The sequence below is a fragment of the Sphaerodactylus townsendi genome, linkage group LG14 (genome assembly GCF_021028975.2).
Source record: "Sphaerodactylus townsendi isolate TG3544 linkage group LG14, MPM_Stown_v2.3, whole genome shotgun sequence".
In the NCBI taxonomy this organism is placed as follows: domain Eukaryota; kingdom Metazoa; phylum Chordata; class Lepidosauria; order Squamata; family Sphaerodactylidae; genus Sphaerodactylus; species Sphaerodactylus townsendi.
Genome location: NC_059438.1, coordinates 10,104,768 through 10,120,600, shown reverse-complemented (window position 1 = coordinate 10,120,600; position 15,833 = coordinate 10,104,768). Strand labels below are relative to the sequence as shown.

The 15,833-nt window shown below is 43.4% G+C and overlaps 1 protein-coding gene across 2 annotated transcripts; it reads right to left on the bottom strand.

The window, feature by feature from the left end:
- Nucleotides 1-249: 249 nt before the first annotated feature.
- Nucleotides 250-14,916, bottom strand: CEBPG (CCAAT enhancer binding protein gamma). 2 transcript variants are annotated; one of them, XM_048516207.1, is made up of 3 exons: nt 14,798-14,896; nt 14,267-14,321; nt 250-2,076 (listed from the first exon to the last, which is right to left on the bottom strand). In XM_048516207.1, the coding sequence occupies exon 3, from the start codon at nt 1,961-1,963 to the stop codon at nt 1,511-1,513; it is 453 nt and encodes a 150-aa protein (XP_048372164.1). In that variant the 5' UTR covers nt 1,964-2,076; nt 14,267-14,321; nt 14,798-14,896; the 3' UTR covers nt 250-1,510. The 2 variants fall into 2 exon arrangements, with proteins under 2 accessions (XP_048372164.1, XP_048372162.1); XM_048516205.1 differs by lacking the exon at nt 14,267-14,321 and having other exon boundaries at nt 14,798-14,916.
- Between the last annotated feature and the right edge of the window lie 917 nt (nt 14,917-15,833).

Below are 15,833 nucleotides of genomic sequence, written 5' to 3'. Positions count from 1 at the left end.
TTCCCTGCTTTGTTTCATGGATTACCTTTTCTACACAGCATAAAATGCTAAATGGTGTTTCGAGTTACCCATCTATTTCGGTGGCTCTGAGCCTGCCCTGAAGCTTGTCATCCCCCTGCTCTGGCCCTAAGGGTAAAAGAATTCAAAATGTTGTTACCTGGTAAAGTCATGAGGGAAAGAAATTCTTTATGAAGCAAAAACGTGTACCCTCGGATCAATTCTGCAAGCTGGCTAAACCGCCCGCCAACCCTGGGCTGGGCCCTACAGGATGAAACGGTAACAGGAAGCAGATAGGAACTGAAATGTCGGAAGTAGAAACAGTGCCATTTCTACATACACAGTTAATATTAGAGCCTTCTTTACAATGTAATGTCACTGCAGCAGACAAAGCAATGCCCGGAGGGTTAAGGGTTCACTTTGTAAGGACCCTTTTGGACTGTCATTGAAATGCATACTGCTTTCTTGCAGTTCACCCGGCAAGCTCCATGTGGAGGAGTGGGGAATCAAGCCCAGTTCTCCAGATTAGAGTCTGCTGCTCTTGACCACTACACCATGCTGCCTTTGTGGAGGTTGGGCATGGACACGATTCCCATTTTAAAACAAACAAGGGTCTCTCTGCATAGTCCTCATATTCTTCCCATCCCTCCAGTTCAGCTGCCAATCCTCCCACAGGCCCAAAAGAATGCAGCATATCTGCACAGGCCTTGAGTTAGCCTTTCTCCTCAATTGTAAGTCAGCAAAATTTGAGCTTCATGTCTGAAACATGAAAGGAGTCTGACGTTACCCCCCCCAAAAAAAATCAGCTGAAGAAATTTTAAAAGGTTGTTAAAGCAGCTTTGAGCCAATCATCGCTGAATTTATAATGAAGTCTGTTTTCTATGCTGTGCATATTTGTTTTGACATTCTACTGAAGTCAAATCAATTAACTAGTTTAGGTTTGCCCACCATTAAAAAGTCTGAGCTGACCAATTTGATCTGTATAAATCTGCATAGAAAGCGGTTTAAGAAAAAGCATGCACTGCAAGCAGACACCACCATAGAAGAGGCCCTACAAGACAGAGGAATGGGTTTCCTAAGATGGCACTGGCTTTCCATGATTTTTTGCAAGTTCCTATATTAAAAAATAACTTATGCATTTTAAAAAACTGCTGCCCTTTTAATTAGAAAGTCCTAAAACTGATAACCTAAGTTATGAATTGACTAAAAGTTTCAACCATGGTCAAGGTAATATTGGGGATGGAGATCTGCCAATTTTGACACTTTGCCTTAAGTCAAAAATGCCAGAGCAAAAAGCTCAACATTTCGCTCTAAACAAATACTTAATAATAATAAATAGGTTGTAGTTTAAGCTCATCCCCGTTCAGTGTTAAGCCTACTGTTTTAAAAAAGACACCCACAGAATGACAGTTTTACAAAGATTAGAAGAAAAGGTCCTTCTTTGTTGCTGCATCTGTCATCTGTAGGGAAGGCGGTGCCCGCTCTACCTGGCCTATGAACTAGGCAAGAGTATCTACTGTCCGGCGCCATCTGGGTTTGTCGAGGTGCTCTCTGTGCCAACAGGTTGCACATTGTCTGTGAAGTTGTGGGCATGTTCAAGAAACAAGTCTTTGAGCACACTCAGCTCTTTTGTCAGGAGTTTGATTTTGGCCTCCAAGCGTTCATTTTCTTCTTTAAGCTGGTTGACCCTCTGGAGTGTGTCCTGAGCCTTCTGCTTGCTCTTCAAGCGACTCTTTTTCACAGCCATGTTGTTTCGTTCCCTGCGCTGGCGGTACTCATCACTGCTCCTGTCGAGGGCAGAATTCTTCTTGCCCTGCTTGCTGGGAGGTGTGGCTTTCCCTCCCCCTCCAGGACTAACAGGCACCAACTGAGGGACCTGTTGCAACCCACTGGTGTTTGCTTGGGTGAAGATGACACTTACTCCATTGGTTTCTGCAGTTGTGTTCTGCTGTGATACCTTGCTCATTTGGACAGGCTCTTCTTTAAACCCACTGTATGATTTAGAAGACAGAATAAAATGTTAGGGATTTCCCAGATGTTGCCGGAACAATCTTCACATGGATCAATCAAAAGCTGAACCTAGGGGGGAAAAGAGAGAGATTAGTGAACACTAACAATTCCATATTTCTTCACCCCAGCATTTGTTTTTGAAGGCGGCGTAATTAATGCTCCCATAGACAAGTCTCATGCTGAGGAGGATCCAGCAAACCATTGGCCAAGGCTTCTTCCTCCAACTTAGATGGCTTTTCCTGTAGTGAAAGAGCCACTTGCTTGGGAGGAAAGCTTTTTAGATTGGAGGAAGGCTTCAAACTTGAGGCAAAAGGAACAACAGGGTAGAAATATTTTGATAAGCTCTGTTGGCATGGCAAGGCAGCAGCTGGACCCACCCCACTGCTTCTTCATGCCAACAAACTGCAGCTCAAGCAGCTAGCTGCTGTGTGCCACTCCCAATATCCTGGGCTCGAACAGCAGATTGCTTTGCTTTAACGATAGCAAGCATTCCTATGAGAGAGACATCAGTGAACCAATTTCACCTCCTGGCTAGCTCAACATACTAGACTACAGTGTGGGAAAAAATATGAGAGATCAGACCAGACTTAGTGCATGAAAACAACAGCAATTCAAAACTGCTGAATGCTACTGATTTTAGAAGAGCTGGTTTTGATAATCTGCTTTTTCTCTACCTTTAAGGAGTCTCAAAGTGGCTTACAATCGCCTTCCCTTCTCCCCACAACAGACACCTTGTGAGGCAGGTGGAGCTGAAAGAGTTCAAAAGAGAACTGTGACTGGTCCAAGGTCTCCCAGTCGGCTTCATGTGCAGAAGTGGGGAATCAAGCCTGATCCTCCGGATTAGAATCCACCGCTCTTAATCACTACACCACACTGGCTTTCTAAGATGAGTCAGGTCCAAGGAGAGTCAGTGTGTTATGCTGATTAAAGTGCCAGACTAGGATCTGGGAACACCAGGTTTGAATCTCCACTCTGCCACGGACACTCACTGGACAATCTTGGGCCAATCACGCACTCTAAGCCTCAACCACAGCAAGTATTTGGATGGGAGACCCCCGAGGAATACTAGGCTCATTATGTAGAGGCAAAACATTTCTGAATGAATTGTGCTTTGAAAACTCTATGGGGTTGCCCTGTTGAGACTTAACAGAGAAATAAGCAGGGACCTAGGTAAAAGTGCTAGAACAATTTCAAGCGCTCTGAAATGTCATCTTGAAAAATTAGGGGCAACAAACTGAATAATGCAAACAAACTTTGCTTCAATGTATTGACGAAGGCTTTCACGGCAGAATTCAACTGTGGTGGGTTTTCCAGGCTGTGTGGCCGTGGTCCGGTGGACTTTGCTTCGCTTGGCCAATCAAGTCAAAAACAGAAAAATCAGTGACAGAACTACCTGTTGTGCATGGGGAGGGGTGTGTGTGTGAAAGACCCCACTTTGCTCACCACATAGAAAACACAACAAGAAATTGTGCACCATCCATCTTTGTAACAGGCATAGGTGCTGGGGGTGTTTTTAATCTCTAAGCTAATTGGACTTTTAGATTGGGGAAGGATAAAAACTGATTTTTTAAAAAAGATGATTATTTCTGTAAATTTAAAAAAAATCTGAGTCCTTAAACAAATTCCTACTGCACCATCTGTAATACCAAGATGTTAAAGCTGACACAACAGTTTCTTATAACTGAGTGAAGACTATCTTCCGGAGACTCTCTTTCTGCACAGAACGCTTACACGCACAATGGGAAATGTCTTGAGGTGAGGCCACTAAGTCATGTGTTTATTCTTAAGGAAGTCCTATTCAGATCAAGGCACTAGGATGCAGAAGCCAAGCCTCGGAGAGCCCACATGCAGGGGATTTTATGGCTAATTTATCAACTACCGACTGTGCTCTGCTAAGTGTTCAGTTCTTCAGTGAGAAGTACTGACGATTCCGTTGGCATTAGCTTTCTATCTCAAAGAGAACGTCCCCCCCGCCTCCCCGCCCAATGACTTTTGTTTCTGCAAAGTTCTAGCGTACCAATGCTCATGCTCGTCAGCAACTTCCAAATGAGTGTGCCTGGGATCGCTGCTTTAGCCTTCGAGAAAATTAATCTTGCTTAATATCCTTGTATTGGTTTCCTCTGAGGATAATAAATCTCTCCCTTGTCTGTAAGCAGATGATTCTGCTGCGCACGGAGGTTGCATGAACAGAGATCTTGGCTTATGTTCCCAGTGTGTATAAAGGCTATATTTAGTTACTCATCACTATGTTCGAAATGCTATAGCAACGTTGGTATTTATGTTCTCCCAGAAATGTATTTATTATATCAATATAGCTCATTCTTCATGTAGCCAAACCTGTGAATACTTAAATCTGGAAACCAGAACCATGAACAGACAAGACAGATCGTTCCACAAACCTGAGAAAAGTCCTAGGTTTGCAGAAAAATCTCAACAAATTGTTTTAAAGCCCACTGGGATTGAAATTCCCCCCAAAATAAAAGCAGTAGCATCTGTAGCTTTAAGTAACAAGTACCCTGAGTGTCTGTTGTTAGGCAACCAAAAACAGTACTGCTAGTTCAAGCCTTGGTTTCTGACAGTAAAAAGAAAGCGCAGGGCCCTTTCCAGAGCTATTTTGGCCTTTGGGGGACAACTTTTGAGGAGGCAGCAACCAGTGGGTGACTTAATACCATATAACTTGTGTCACTTATTCAGGTCAAGTTCCTTGCTACTGCTCAAGCCAGTGTGGTGTCTGCAACCTGCAGCTCTCCAGATGTTCATGGACTACAATTCCCATCAGCCCCTGCCAGCATGGCCAATTGGCTCAGGCCCCAACTCTGGCTTGGAAGTTCACTGAGTGACTTTAGGCACACACTCTCAACCGAATCTACATTAGTGTTGTTGTTGTTGTTCAGATATAATGGAACAGAACGATGTAAGTTCTTTCAAGTCAACATTATGGAGAAAGGTGGATATAAATGTAGTAAATAAATAATAAATATAGCTGGAAACGGAGGGAGCAGATAGTGGTGGGTGGGTGGGTGGGAAGAGGGTAAATGGGTGAGTCCAAAAAACAAGGAAGCCGGGAAAGATGACAATATAGGGACTGCTAGGACGAGAAAAAGAGGGAAAATGTAGGAAGGTGAAAGTGCAGTGTTCCTCAAAGGTTCTTGCAGGTTCCCCAACATGCTACAAGGCCCAGCCAGCAGTGCAAACTGAGCCACAGTTTTCTCAGAAAGGGCTGCTGGGGGGAGGAAAGGGGGACAAGCTGAAAGCAAGTGACAGACAAAGGCAGGGGGGACACAGAAAAGGAAACAGGAAAGGGGAGAGGCAATGGATGCTTTCAGGGAATTAAATGAGGAAACAGTGGGGAAGGGGGAAAGAGATGCCCCCACATGTCCTTGGGGTATCCATTAGGATAAGTATGTAATCACAAGCCTGAACACGGTAATTATTTAAAACACTTTGATTTAAACCCAACTATCCCGCTACTGTTATATTCTCAAGCACACAAAAGGCAGCATCTGCATCAACAAGAAAAGTCAATGATTTCCTCTGCCCAGCTGGTATTTCTGTCGCAATTAATATCACTCTGTAGAAAACAATTATTAGAACATCATACGCTTCTACTGACTACTCCTCAGGACACCACAGGTGATCAGAAACAATTCTTCTCTCTACTCTGCTGCCCACCCTAACTATGCTGTCATAATATGATGATCCATTTCAAAGTGAATGTTTATATTTTAGTTTTTCTTTAAAAATACAATAATCCGCAACACTATCAGATACAGAACTATTTGTGCAGCCTTCAAAAGCCTGGCAAACAAAAGGAAACGCAAACTTCCTTCCACAGTAATGCTCTGCCGTTTTGTGAAAACAATAAGTACATCTACCACCACATAAGGCATCCTTGCGTTTCGTAACATAGGGTTACCATACTGTGTTATACTGTCTTGTACACACTGCAGCAGCACTATCAGGAAAGTAGCAAAAGGGGTGTGGATAGTCCCCCCAGTCAACTTATACATAATAAGGTTGTTTTCTTTACTCTTAATGTGTTCCAGGATCACTTTTTCCTCCAACTTGTTTTACAGCTCAGAAGCTTAAAAAGTATGAATATCCATAATGTCGGAATTGTAAGCCTATACGCATCCCCTGAAAACAAGTAAATCTCAAAACATACACTTCTTTTCTAGACTCTGACATTTTCAAAATGGCATTTTTTTTACAGTTGCTTGAACCCCTTTGTTGCCTCATTTTTAGGCAACCCTCTCCAAATCCCTGGATGAATTCAACTATCACAACGACATCCCTAGTGGATAAAATGTCTAGCCAGGCTTTAAGTGCTTGAAATTTCACAAGCTCGTCTTGGCAACTGGTCTTACTGTCTAACGTTTGCTCCATTTTTATAGATCCATCATTTTGCCTGAATTTTTCCAGCTGGAAATTCACAGCTGTCCCCAAAACAAAGGCATGCGCCACCTTGACAATCTTCATTTCTCACCCCAAACAGACATATACCTTTTACAGCTCCAGCACAACATTTAAAGTAAAGGGACAACATCGCCACAATTCAAGTGCTTAATCTGTAAGATAAGATGAACTGGGACTTGGTGTCATTACTTTGCATACACAGGATCTGGCTGTAGTTACTAATAGGGAACCAAACTCAGAAGCCATCTAGCAAAATCTGGTCCCAACATGAGGTCCAAGATCCTTCACCAGCTCCTATTTTGCTAAACTCTGAAAAGGTTTTACTCTTTTGGCTGTGAAGGGGACCTGATACTAGAAGATGTGCCCTATTCCCATAAGGAGGCAAGCCAATTCTCTTCTGAACTTTACAGACTCTTTAGAAACTGTACCTGGACAAGCTGCTAGTAGAAGGAAAGCAAACGCTCATCATCAAACACCTATGTGTGTTTTGCCATCAAGTCATAACTGACTTATGGCGACCCTAGTATAGGATTTTCAAGACAAGAGACCTAACACCTACAGGACTCATTTCCTTCTAAGCTCTGAGAGGTAGAAAGCAGGGCTCAAAGTAGACCCCTTCCACTCACCCCAGCTTTAAAAGCAGTTAGATGTCACGCCACGTGTAATTCTGATCATAATTTCATACATTCTAAGCCTGAACCTCCACTCCCCGTCATTCAGGAAGCATGACAGATAGCTATGCCAGTACAACTATTTAGGAACGAAATACCAACCAGTTTTAAAGACACGAGAGTAGCAAAAACTTGCAACACTGGGTCAAGGTGATATGTTACATCTCTTCTGGGGGGAAACAGCTATAATAGTCTCAGACCTAGCATTTCTAAATACATCATCCTTTGAACAGAAATTTTTCCATGCTTGTCCCAAGCCAGTTGGCATGAAAAAGTGAGCGGCCACTGGTGAAAGTTTTGTTTGCTGCAGACATCTAATATGCAATAACTTGTATTTTTTTGCATTATGCAATAATAAAATACGTAAATACTTCTTACTGCCAGTAATGTAGGGAGATACAATCATAAACTTTCACCAATACACATAAGCCTAAAGCAGACCCTGATTTTGAAAGTTCTGTCCATAGCTGACTGCTACAAGGATCTGATACATGTATAACCTTTTAAGTTTTAACTGTTAAATTTAACTATGTCTTTTTAAGTCAGAAAAGCCTCCCCCCCCCAAAAAAAAACACACCCCTGGAGTGGCCAATTTCAGCTTACAGATGACTGTTAAACTGAACAAACAGAGGAAACTTCAAGAACCATCTTGCTGTTCAGATTTACAATTTAACAAAACCAAATTGGTCAGTACACCACCAAGAACCAAACCAGTAATTACCTGTTACAGACTGGCAAAAAATGATTTAAAATACAATACTCAGCCCCTTTCACCCTTGTTGCAAACATAAAGGGAAGCGGAACATGCATCTGTGGGGTGTGGTCATACTATGCAAGAGGTTTTCCCCATGGTACTGTCCCCATGGAAACCAAATGCGTAGCTAGTACGGCACCCAGGTACAACCATTCCAGTGATGTCACTGCATGAGAACTCCTGGTCTCACACTCGCAAAATGTATTACAGAGCATTCTCCAGGTTTCCAACAACCTTCATAGGCATAAACTGGAGAACAAGTTGTTTATTATTGGGGTTGTTGTGTTGACAGCCTCCGTGGAAACACAGACAGGCTTTGAAAGGAAATACCAATAACAGCAGCAGATGATAGGCGGATTCTGCATGGGCCAAAACAGCGGTGTGAAAGTGGTGTAAAACAGTGTAAAAGGGTTTACACCATTTTCACACCGCTATTTTTGGCCCATGCAGAATCCGCCAGATTGGGACCCGTACTCTTTGCTTAGGGCAACATTAAAATACCTAACTGTTAGACATCATGCAGCACTTAACAGTTTATTTTAACATCTTTTTCTAGCTAAGTTACTCCAGCTTTTTTAGCAAACTCGTCACACAGGGAAAATGCAAACCTGCAAGTTGGGGATCCAAATGGCTGAATAACTGAAATATGATTAGTGACAAGCCTTCCAATTATCATGTTTTTATACCATTCAAAAGCCCCTTGGGAAGGGCACGCAAGAGGATAAAGCTTTTTTCTTAGCATTGTCGAGAAAACAACATAGAAGAGGTGCTCAGGAGGGAGCATGGAGTAGGCATGAATGCAACTTAAGCAAAGGGCACCAGAGCTAACACTGGTATTGGGGAACTGTGCAGCAGCATGATAGCTTTCACAGAGGTAGGGGCAGCATTACTATTGGGCTGATGGCTGTGCCACTTCTTAGGAGGTGGTGCAGCTGTGTCATGGCCACAATGCATCTACTCCCCACCTCCAGACTGCACTGAAGGTTATAATTTTAATGAAAAAGAATATCCTCAAACAGAACCAACAGGCATTGCAGCATAGTAGTTAGTGCCAGATTTAAGATGGGAGAAACCTACTTGGGCCACAGAACTTCCTGGGTAACCTTAAACCAGTTACATTCTCTAAGCCTAATGCACCTTACAGGTTGGTTGTAAGTAAAAGCACAGAACAATTTAGGCTGTTCCCACCAAGCTCCATGAAGGAAGAGTAAAATCAACATGAAAGAGAAAACTTTAGTCCCTTCTAAGTTTTGTGTTAGTTACTATCCTGAATATCAAAGGAAAGGTGAACAAGAAATCTAAACAAACTATGTTATACAATAGATGTAACCTCATGAATACCCTAGCTATGGCTGCCAATCTCTTTTGTATGGTGACCCAGGAGCAGCAGTGGCGTAGGAGGTTAAGAGCTCATGTATCTAATCTGGAGGAACCGGGTTTGATTCCCAGCTCTTGTCGCCTGAGCTGTAGAGGCTTATCTGGGGAATTCAGATTAGCTTGTATACTCCCACACACGCCAGCTGGGTGACCTTGGGCTAGTCACAGCTCTTCTGAGCTCTCTCAGCCCCACCTACCTCACAGGGTGTTTGTTGTGAGGGGGGAAGGGCAAGGAGATTGTAAGCCCCTTTGAGTCTCCTGCAGGAGAGAAAGGGGGGATATAAATCCAAACTCTTCTTCTTCTTCTTCTTCTAAAAAACAGCATGCACAAAAGAAATAAAGTTACAAAGGCCTATGACCCACTTTTGGGTTGGGACCCACAGGATGGGGAAATACTTTCCTATAGGAAGATGCCTCTCAATTCTGAACTCAGTCAGATTGTCTCTGTACAAAAGTCATCTCCAGCCTTCATTGAGTTTCTGTTCGAGGCTTTGGGCACATTTTGAGCTGACCCTTCTTCCAGTGATTTCGCACTGTTAGTATGAAAAAAATCATATTAATTAGTTATGCAAAGGCTTTGGTGATTGTACAGTAGGAAAATCTACTGTCCTGCTAAAATGCCTCAGATAAGCCAAAATGCATATTTTGGAGGGAGTCTAAGACACTTTCGGCACCACAGATAATACGTCTCCTCAAAGCGTTGAGAAAACGATGCCCCTCTACCAGTTGCGACAGAATGCTTTGCATGTAAAATTAAAGGACTGCATACACAGAAAAATGCAAAATGTCCAGAACTCTTGAAGCCACAGGAATAAAAACAGGAAAAACACTGTCTTTAAAAGTACTTCATTAATTTCAAAAAGACTATTTTTATGGTCATTCCTGTCGTGAGCCCATAATTTCTAGTTTTTCTGTTCTAAAAAACAGAAAATTAAGTTCTTCAGAAAAGCTCTATTATTTGCCCAATTAATTTCTGGGGCTTTACATATCTAGATGTGTCACTGAGAAGAATGAGGCAGCCCAAATCATGAAGAGGATCACTTTGCCAATAGCCTCTTCTCATGTGCCTGTGGTGGAGGAAAGAGCTGCAAAGATTGTTTTCAAGGTTATAGTTATAAGATTTATGCAGTGTACAAACTATTCAGGCTTGTTATTGAAGCACTGTGCTCTGCTCATACTCACTAACACTCTTTCCCTATTCACACATTGTAGGGTTCTCCTACGAGTTATCCCAGTCCAGCACCAAGGACAACAGTTAGAACATAAGAAAGAGCCTGCTGGATCAGACCACAGTCCATCTAGTCCAGCATTCTGCTTCTCGCAATGGCCCATCAGGTGCCTTTGGGAGCTCACAGGCAGGATGTGAAAGCAATGGCCTTCTGCTGCTGCAGAAGTCTCAACATCAATGTCATCAAACAAAGCAGCAGTCTCACAACTGTTTACACTGTTCTATCAGCACTTCTTGGTGCAGCACTTACAGGGCTAGTGCGAAAAAAAATTACCTTGAGACAAATGTAACAGAATTCTCACTGTCTATAGGCGCAAAGTAACAAAAATGTGTGACCTATGATGGACTTGCATGGCAGTTAACATAGTGCGTGACCAGAACAAAAAAAAAACACCTCAGGAAAACATTTCAACTGAAACTGTAACCTCAGCCACAACTATCTCAGTCAACCATTATGATGACAGCTTTCAGACAAACCAGTTTCCAATGATCCCACCAATTTGAATCACGGTACCATCAAAATGTTTATCAAAGATTCAAATGTCTAAAATACATTTTTAAAGTACTTTAATACTTTAAATAAGAAATGTTAACAATGTATACCCACATGTAATCCTAAAGCAAAATCCATAGGTCTCTTATCATGAGACCTCTGGCTGCTTATGCAGGGGGGAAGTTACATTTTGCTGACTCCTGGAAACTACAGTGCTTCTCTGATCTTTGGCATGGTGAGTTTTGAAGAAGAGGAAACACATACGCAATTGAAAATCTGACCCAAACAGACAAAAGATCAGTATCTCCAGTGAAGTCCTAAGCACAATAGATCTCATTTTACACAGCTGTGTTTGTCATCAGCTCCAAGATATTTCACTAAACACTTGTTAGTCACAAGCCTTTATTGGCATAAAATAAACATACAAAATCAGCATACAAAATTTGCCCATTATTGCTCACAATTATAGACACTGGTACTAAAATACTAAATACTAAAATATATACATGGTCCTTCTGTAACTATAGGACATTCCTTCAGCTAAGTTAACTCACTTAAACGTCATCGGATACTGACAGAAGCTAGAAAAATTACTGCTGGCTATATGTGGTCATAATACATAGACATTGGTTGGTATTCATCTAGACTTACGTCTATTATTGTTAGCAGAAATTTTGCTACATTCTCACACACTGTGGGATCCATGTTGTTCAAAAGCATAGGTATCTTAAGAGCATCAGTTAGATTGTTATACAGAAATGGGATAAGTGCAGATTGTGACATTCTGATTTTGCAAACCTTACACAATGAAAGAGGGTATGATCGAAAGTGTCTCCACCTGACCCATACATTGCATGGACATAGCCTCCTCTGTTTCATCCAATTTGTTGATATCTGCCATAGAGAGCAGCATAGAAGGCATTAGATTGAATCTGGCCAGTGTTAAAGCTCTTCTTAATTTAGGGTTGGTGATCCACTGTAAATAATTGGCCATGTGTCCTTGTTCAATTGGAATAAAAGCAGGGTCAGGGGGGGGAACACGTTTTCCTCGCATAGCTGTTTATCATATCCCGATACTCTTGTTCTAATTAGCTTAGTTTTCAAGCAGCTATATGCTTCCTTTCTGATAGGAAAGAGGGACTAAACGACTCTAATGAAAAAAAGCCAAGAGTGTTGATTTTTCCCTCAACTAGTTTTCAGCCACCCAGAATTTTGCATAGTCAGAAAGCATGAGGTGTGACAAACTGGAGTGATACTGCAGAGAGTGGATACGTAGCTGCAGTCATCTGACAGTTCTCCAGCCAGGGCCATGCGTGGCATATGATATTTGCCCGAAGTTCTAAAACATAGGGCTGCATATGAAGCACTAGTTAGTACTCTCATAATTTCGTGGAAGACACGGCACTGGGCTGTGTTTATATTTTTTTTGTTTATAAGCTCCGATCCAAATAGGGTGTCTCCATAGAGGAGCTGAGAGCCGCATTTAGCATTGAACACCTTCAATGCGGATGGTATATACTGGTGGCCACTAAACACTTGCTGCCCCTTCTGCAAGGGAGCATATCCTTGTATACTTCCGGGCAGAAGGTACAATAAGGAAAGAATTACAACAAACCAAGAACAACCAGCAATTATTGTAACCCTATGGCATGCATCATTTTTAATTCTCCAGCCAGCTCTTTCTTTATCCCTTCTACAGAGGAGCTTGATTTGTTCTACAGGGTTTTCTGTGGCTTTGGAATGGGTTGCCAATGGACGGAAAAACTCTTTCTAGTCAGTGTTCAGGAGAGCATGTTCCAGCAGGCTTTTTGTTTACTTAATTTCTGTTTCTATGGGTTTTACATGTATATAACAGAACTATTCTGATTTATGGTTTTATTATTGCACACATTTGCAAAGCATCTGTTGTAAACTGCCTTGGGCCTACTAAGTAAGGAAATGAAGTCTCTAAATACTGATATAAATGAATGCCAATACCTCTCCTAGCTTGCCTTGGCATGAGATTTTTCAGCTTCATCCCACTACTTACAATGGAAAGTGAAAGCAATCTTACAATAAAAACACTTCATATAGGTTGAAAGTCACTGGTATTACCACTATCCCTTTCTGAACTGTATTAGACAAGAAGAATTGCAATCAAGATGAGTAAGAGACCACTGACTGAATGTGCCCCTCTGAAAGCAAAGCAGATCCTTCACCACAGATTCTTCCCTGCTTATTTGAACTAGGACCACACAGAAGTAGCTCAGAGTATGTTAAACTATGTTAGAGCCAGACTTCTGTCAGGGAATGGAAGTCAAGTCTGTAGGAAATGTTGACCACCAGATAAATCTACTCTTAAGAGTTGTCCCTACAAAGCAGACAGCTTTGTTCCTATTTGAGGGGTGTGTGCTTTGGAAGCTCAAAGGAAGGGACCCAGAACCAGGGCCACATAAATATGACAAACAAATGACACTCTCTTAACTGAGACAGACGCTTAATCCATCCTGGTCAGTACTGTCTAACTGACAGCCACTCTCCTGGGTCTTCAGTGGAGACTTTAAACATTACCTGCTAGCTGACCTTTGTATTGCCAGAAATTGAACCAGGGATGATCTACAAATGCTCCACAACTGATCCTCAACCCATAGGTGGGTAGAATAATGTTATTTTAGAATCATCTTAATGTTTTCACATCTTAATGATTTACGGTTTCACAAAGTGACTTTTACAGCACTGTTACTTATCTTTGGCTGCTGGGATGTCCAGAAGAAAGATGGGACATATATATCAATCCCTCCCCAAATATCTACCTGTGGGGCACAATTCTACCTCACCCTTCCTCCAAGAATCTCAGATCAGGATACATAGTTCTTCCTTTCCTCATAACAACCCTGTGAACTGGTGAGGCTGACAGAGAAGATATAGAAGATCCAAAGCCATTCAGCCAGCGTTATAGCAAAGTCACTTCTCTAGGTGGGTGCATGGAATAGGCAAAGTTTGTGATCTGTTCTCACAGGAAGGTTGAGATGGTTCAGCTATTGAAAAGGACCTCTTGAAAAGTGGGGGGCTCACGGTGGCTTTGCACTGTGCCTGAGCACAGTGTTGCTTTTATGGGACTGGGAAATTTCTAGAAATTCGGGGGTGGAGACAGGGGAGGGCGGGGACCATGGAAGGGTATAATACAGAGTCCCACCCTCCAAAGCAGCCATGTCATCGAAGGTGGATTCCACACAGCACGTTTATAACGAGTTGCAACTTGGTGCAAACGTGCTGTGTGGACTCCACCTAAGAGAACTGATCATGGAGAGGAGCTGGGAGAGCCCCACGCACTCACATACCCCAGGAGGGATGGCAACCTCATCGGGGAGGCTTCCTTTCCTTCTCCGCCTCTACCTGCAAAGACCAAGCGAGCTGGTTAAAGCTCCGTCCGCCCCGCGGGATCTCCGTCTCGTGCCAAGGCATGAGCTCATCCCAGCAGGGCCAGGCCGCGGAGTTGCTTCGAGGTTGCATCATTCAGAAAGACACGCGGGCGGGCGGGCGCTTCCTCCCTCGCGACCGCCTCCCCCGCCCCCCCTCCCCGCCACACTTTCGCTTTGCAACAATTGCAAATTTGGGGAGGGGGGACACGAGGTGACTCCTAAAACTGACCCCCAACTCGGCCCCCCCCCCCGAATCAGGTCCCTTCACTTTCCCGCCATATCTCCACCCCACATTACTGGACTTCCCACTGAGAGCGACCGTCGCCGCACCGCCGCCCCCCCCGTCGACCTTTCCGACTCTGGACCCCCAACTCCGCCCCACCCCCAGTAGGCCCCGCCCCCTTCCTTATACCCCCCGCGGCGGGTCTCCGGCCCCGCCTAGGCCCATACCTGGCCCGGTATCGATCCGGGATGAGGCGGGAAAGAGGCGCGGGCCTGCCCAGGCCCCACTCTTTTCCCCTCTCTCTCTCAATTCTCTCTCAGGGTGATGGAGCGAGAGAAAGGGGGGGGGGCAGGGTTGCGATTGCGAAACCGGCCGCGGCCAATCAGAAAGCGAGCTGCCGCAGAGATGATGCAATTCTCTCCCGCCTTTCGCCGAATGGCGGCTGCTCCGGCCAATGGTTCGCCGTGTCGTCAGGCAACGCCAATCGTCAAGCTCTGGCAGCTGGACGGGCAAGAGCTACAACCAATGAGAGACTTTGCCTCGCGTTTTTTTTTTTAAATAAGAGGCAGTCGGGTTGGTAGGGTTGACGTAGTTGTTTACAGGTGAGAGTAATGGTAGTGAAAAGTATATATATACATATCATGATTATTTAATTCTTCTGAAGCTTACAGTTCGGACATGCTACCTGTTCTCTCAGTTCCCCACTTCAAAGAACATAAGAACATAAGAACAAGCCAGCTGGATCAGACCAAAGTCCATCTAGTCCAGCTCTCTGCTACTCGCAGTGGCCCACCAGGTGCCTTTGGGAGCTCAAAGTACAAGGCTCATTCCGCACACGCAGAATAATGCACTTTCAAGCTGCTTTCAGGGCTCTTTGAAGCTTTGCGGAATGGCAAAAACAGTTGTGAAAGCAGCTTGAAAGTGCATTATTTTGCTTGTGTGGAATGAGCCTTCAAGAGAGGGTTCAGTAATCAAAATACAAACTTGCACAAATGAAAAACTGGAGCCCCTGGTGTGGAGAAAGTGAGTGGAGAGAACTTTCTTTCTCCTATCCACTGCATTTTATTAATTAAAATACTTCTATTCCATCTTTTACAATGGCTTAAAATGTCGGCTAGTGCTGTCTTAATCCAGCTATTATTTTGCGCTTAAGTTGTTTCTTTAGTCTATCATGTTAATATTGTAAAGAGTTTTAAATACAGGGTGGGGTATCAACATACCAACTCTTTCCAAGTGGTCAACTTGTAGCTTCTTACCACTCAG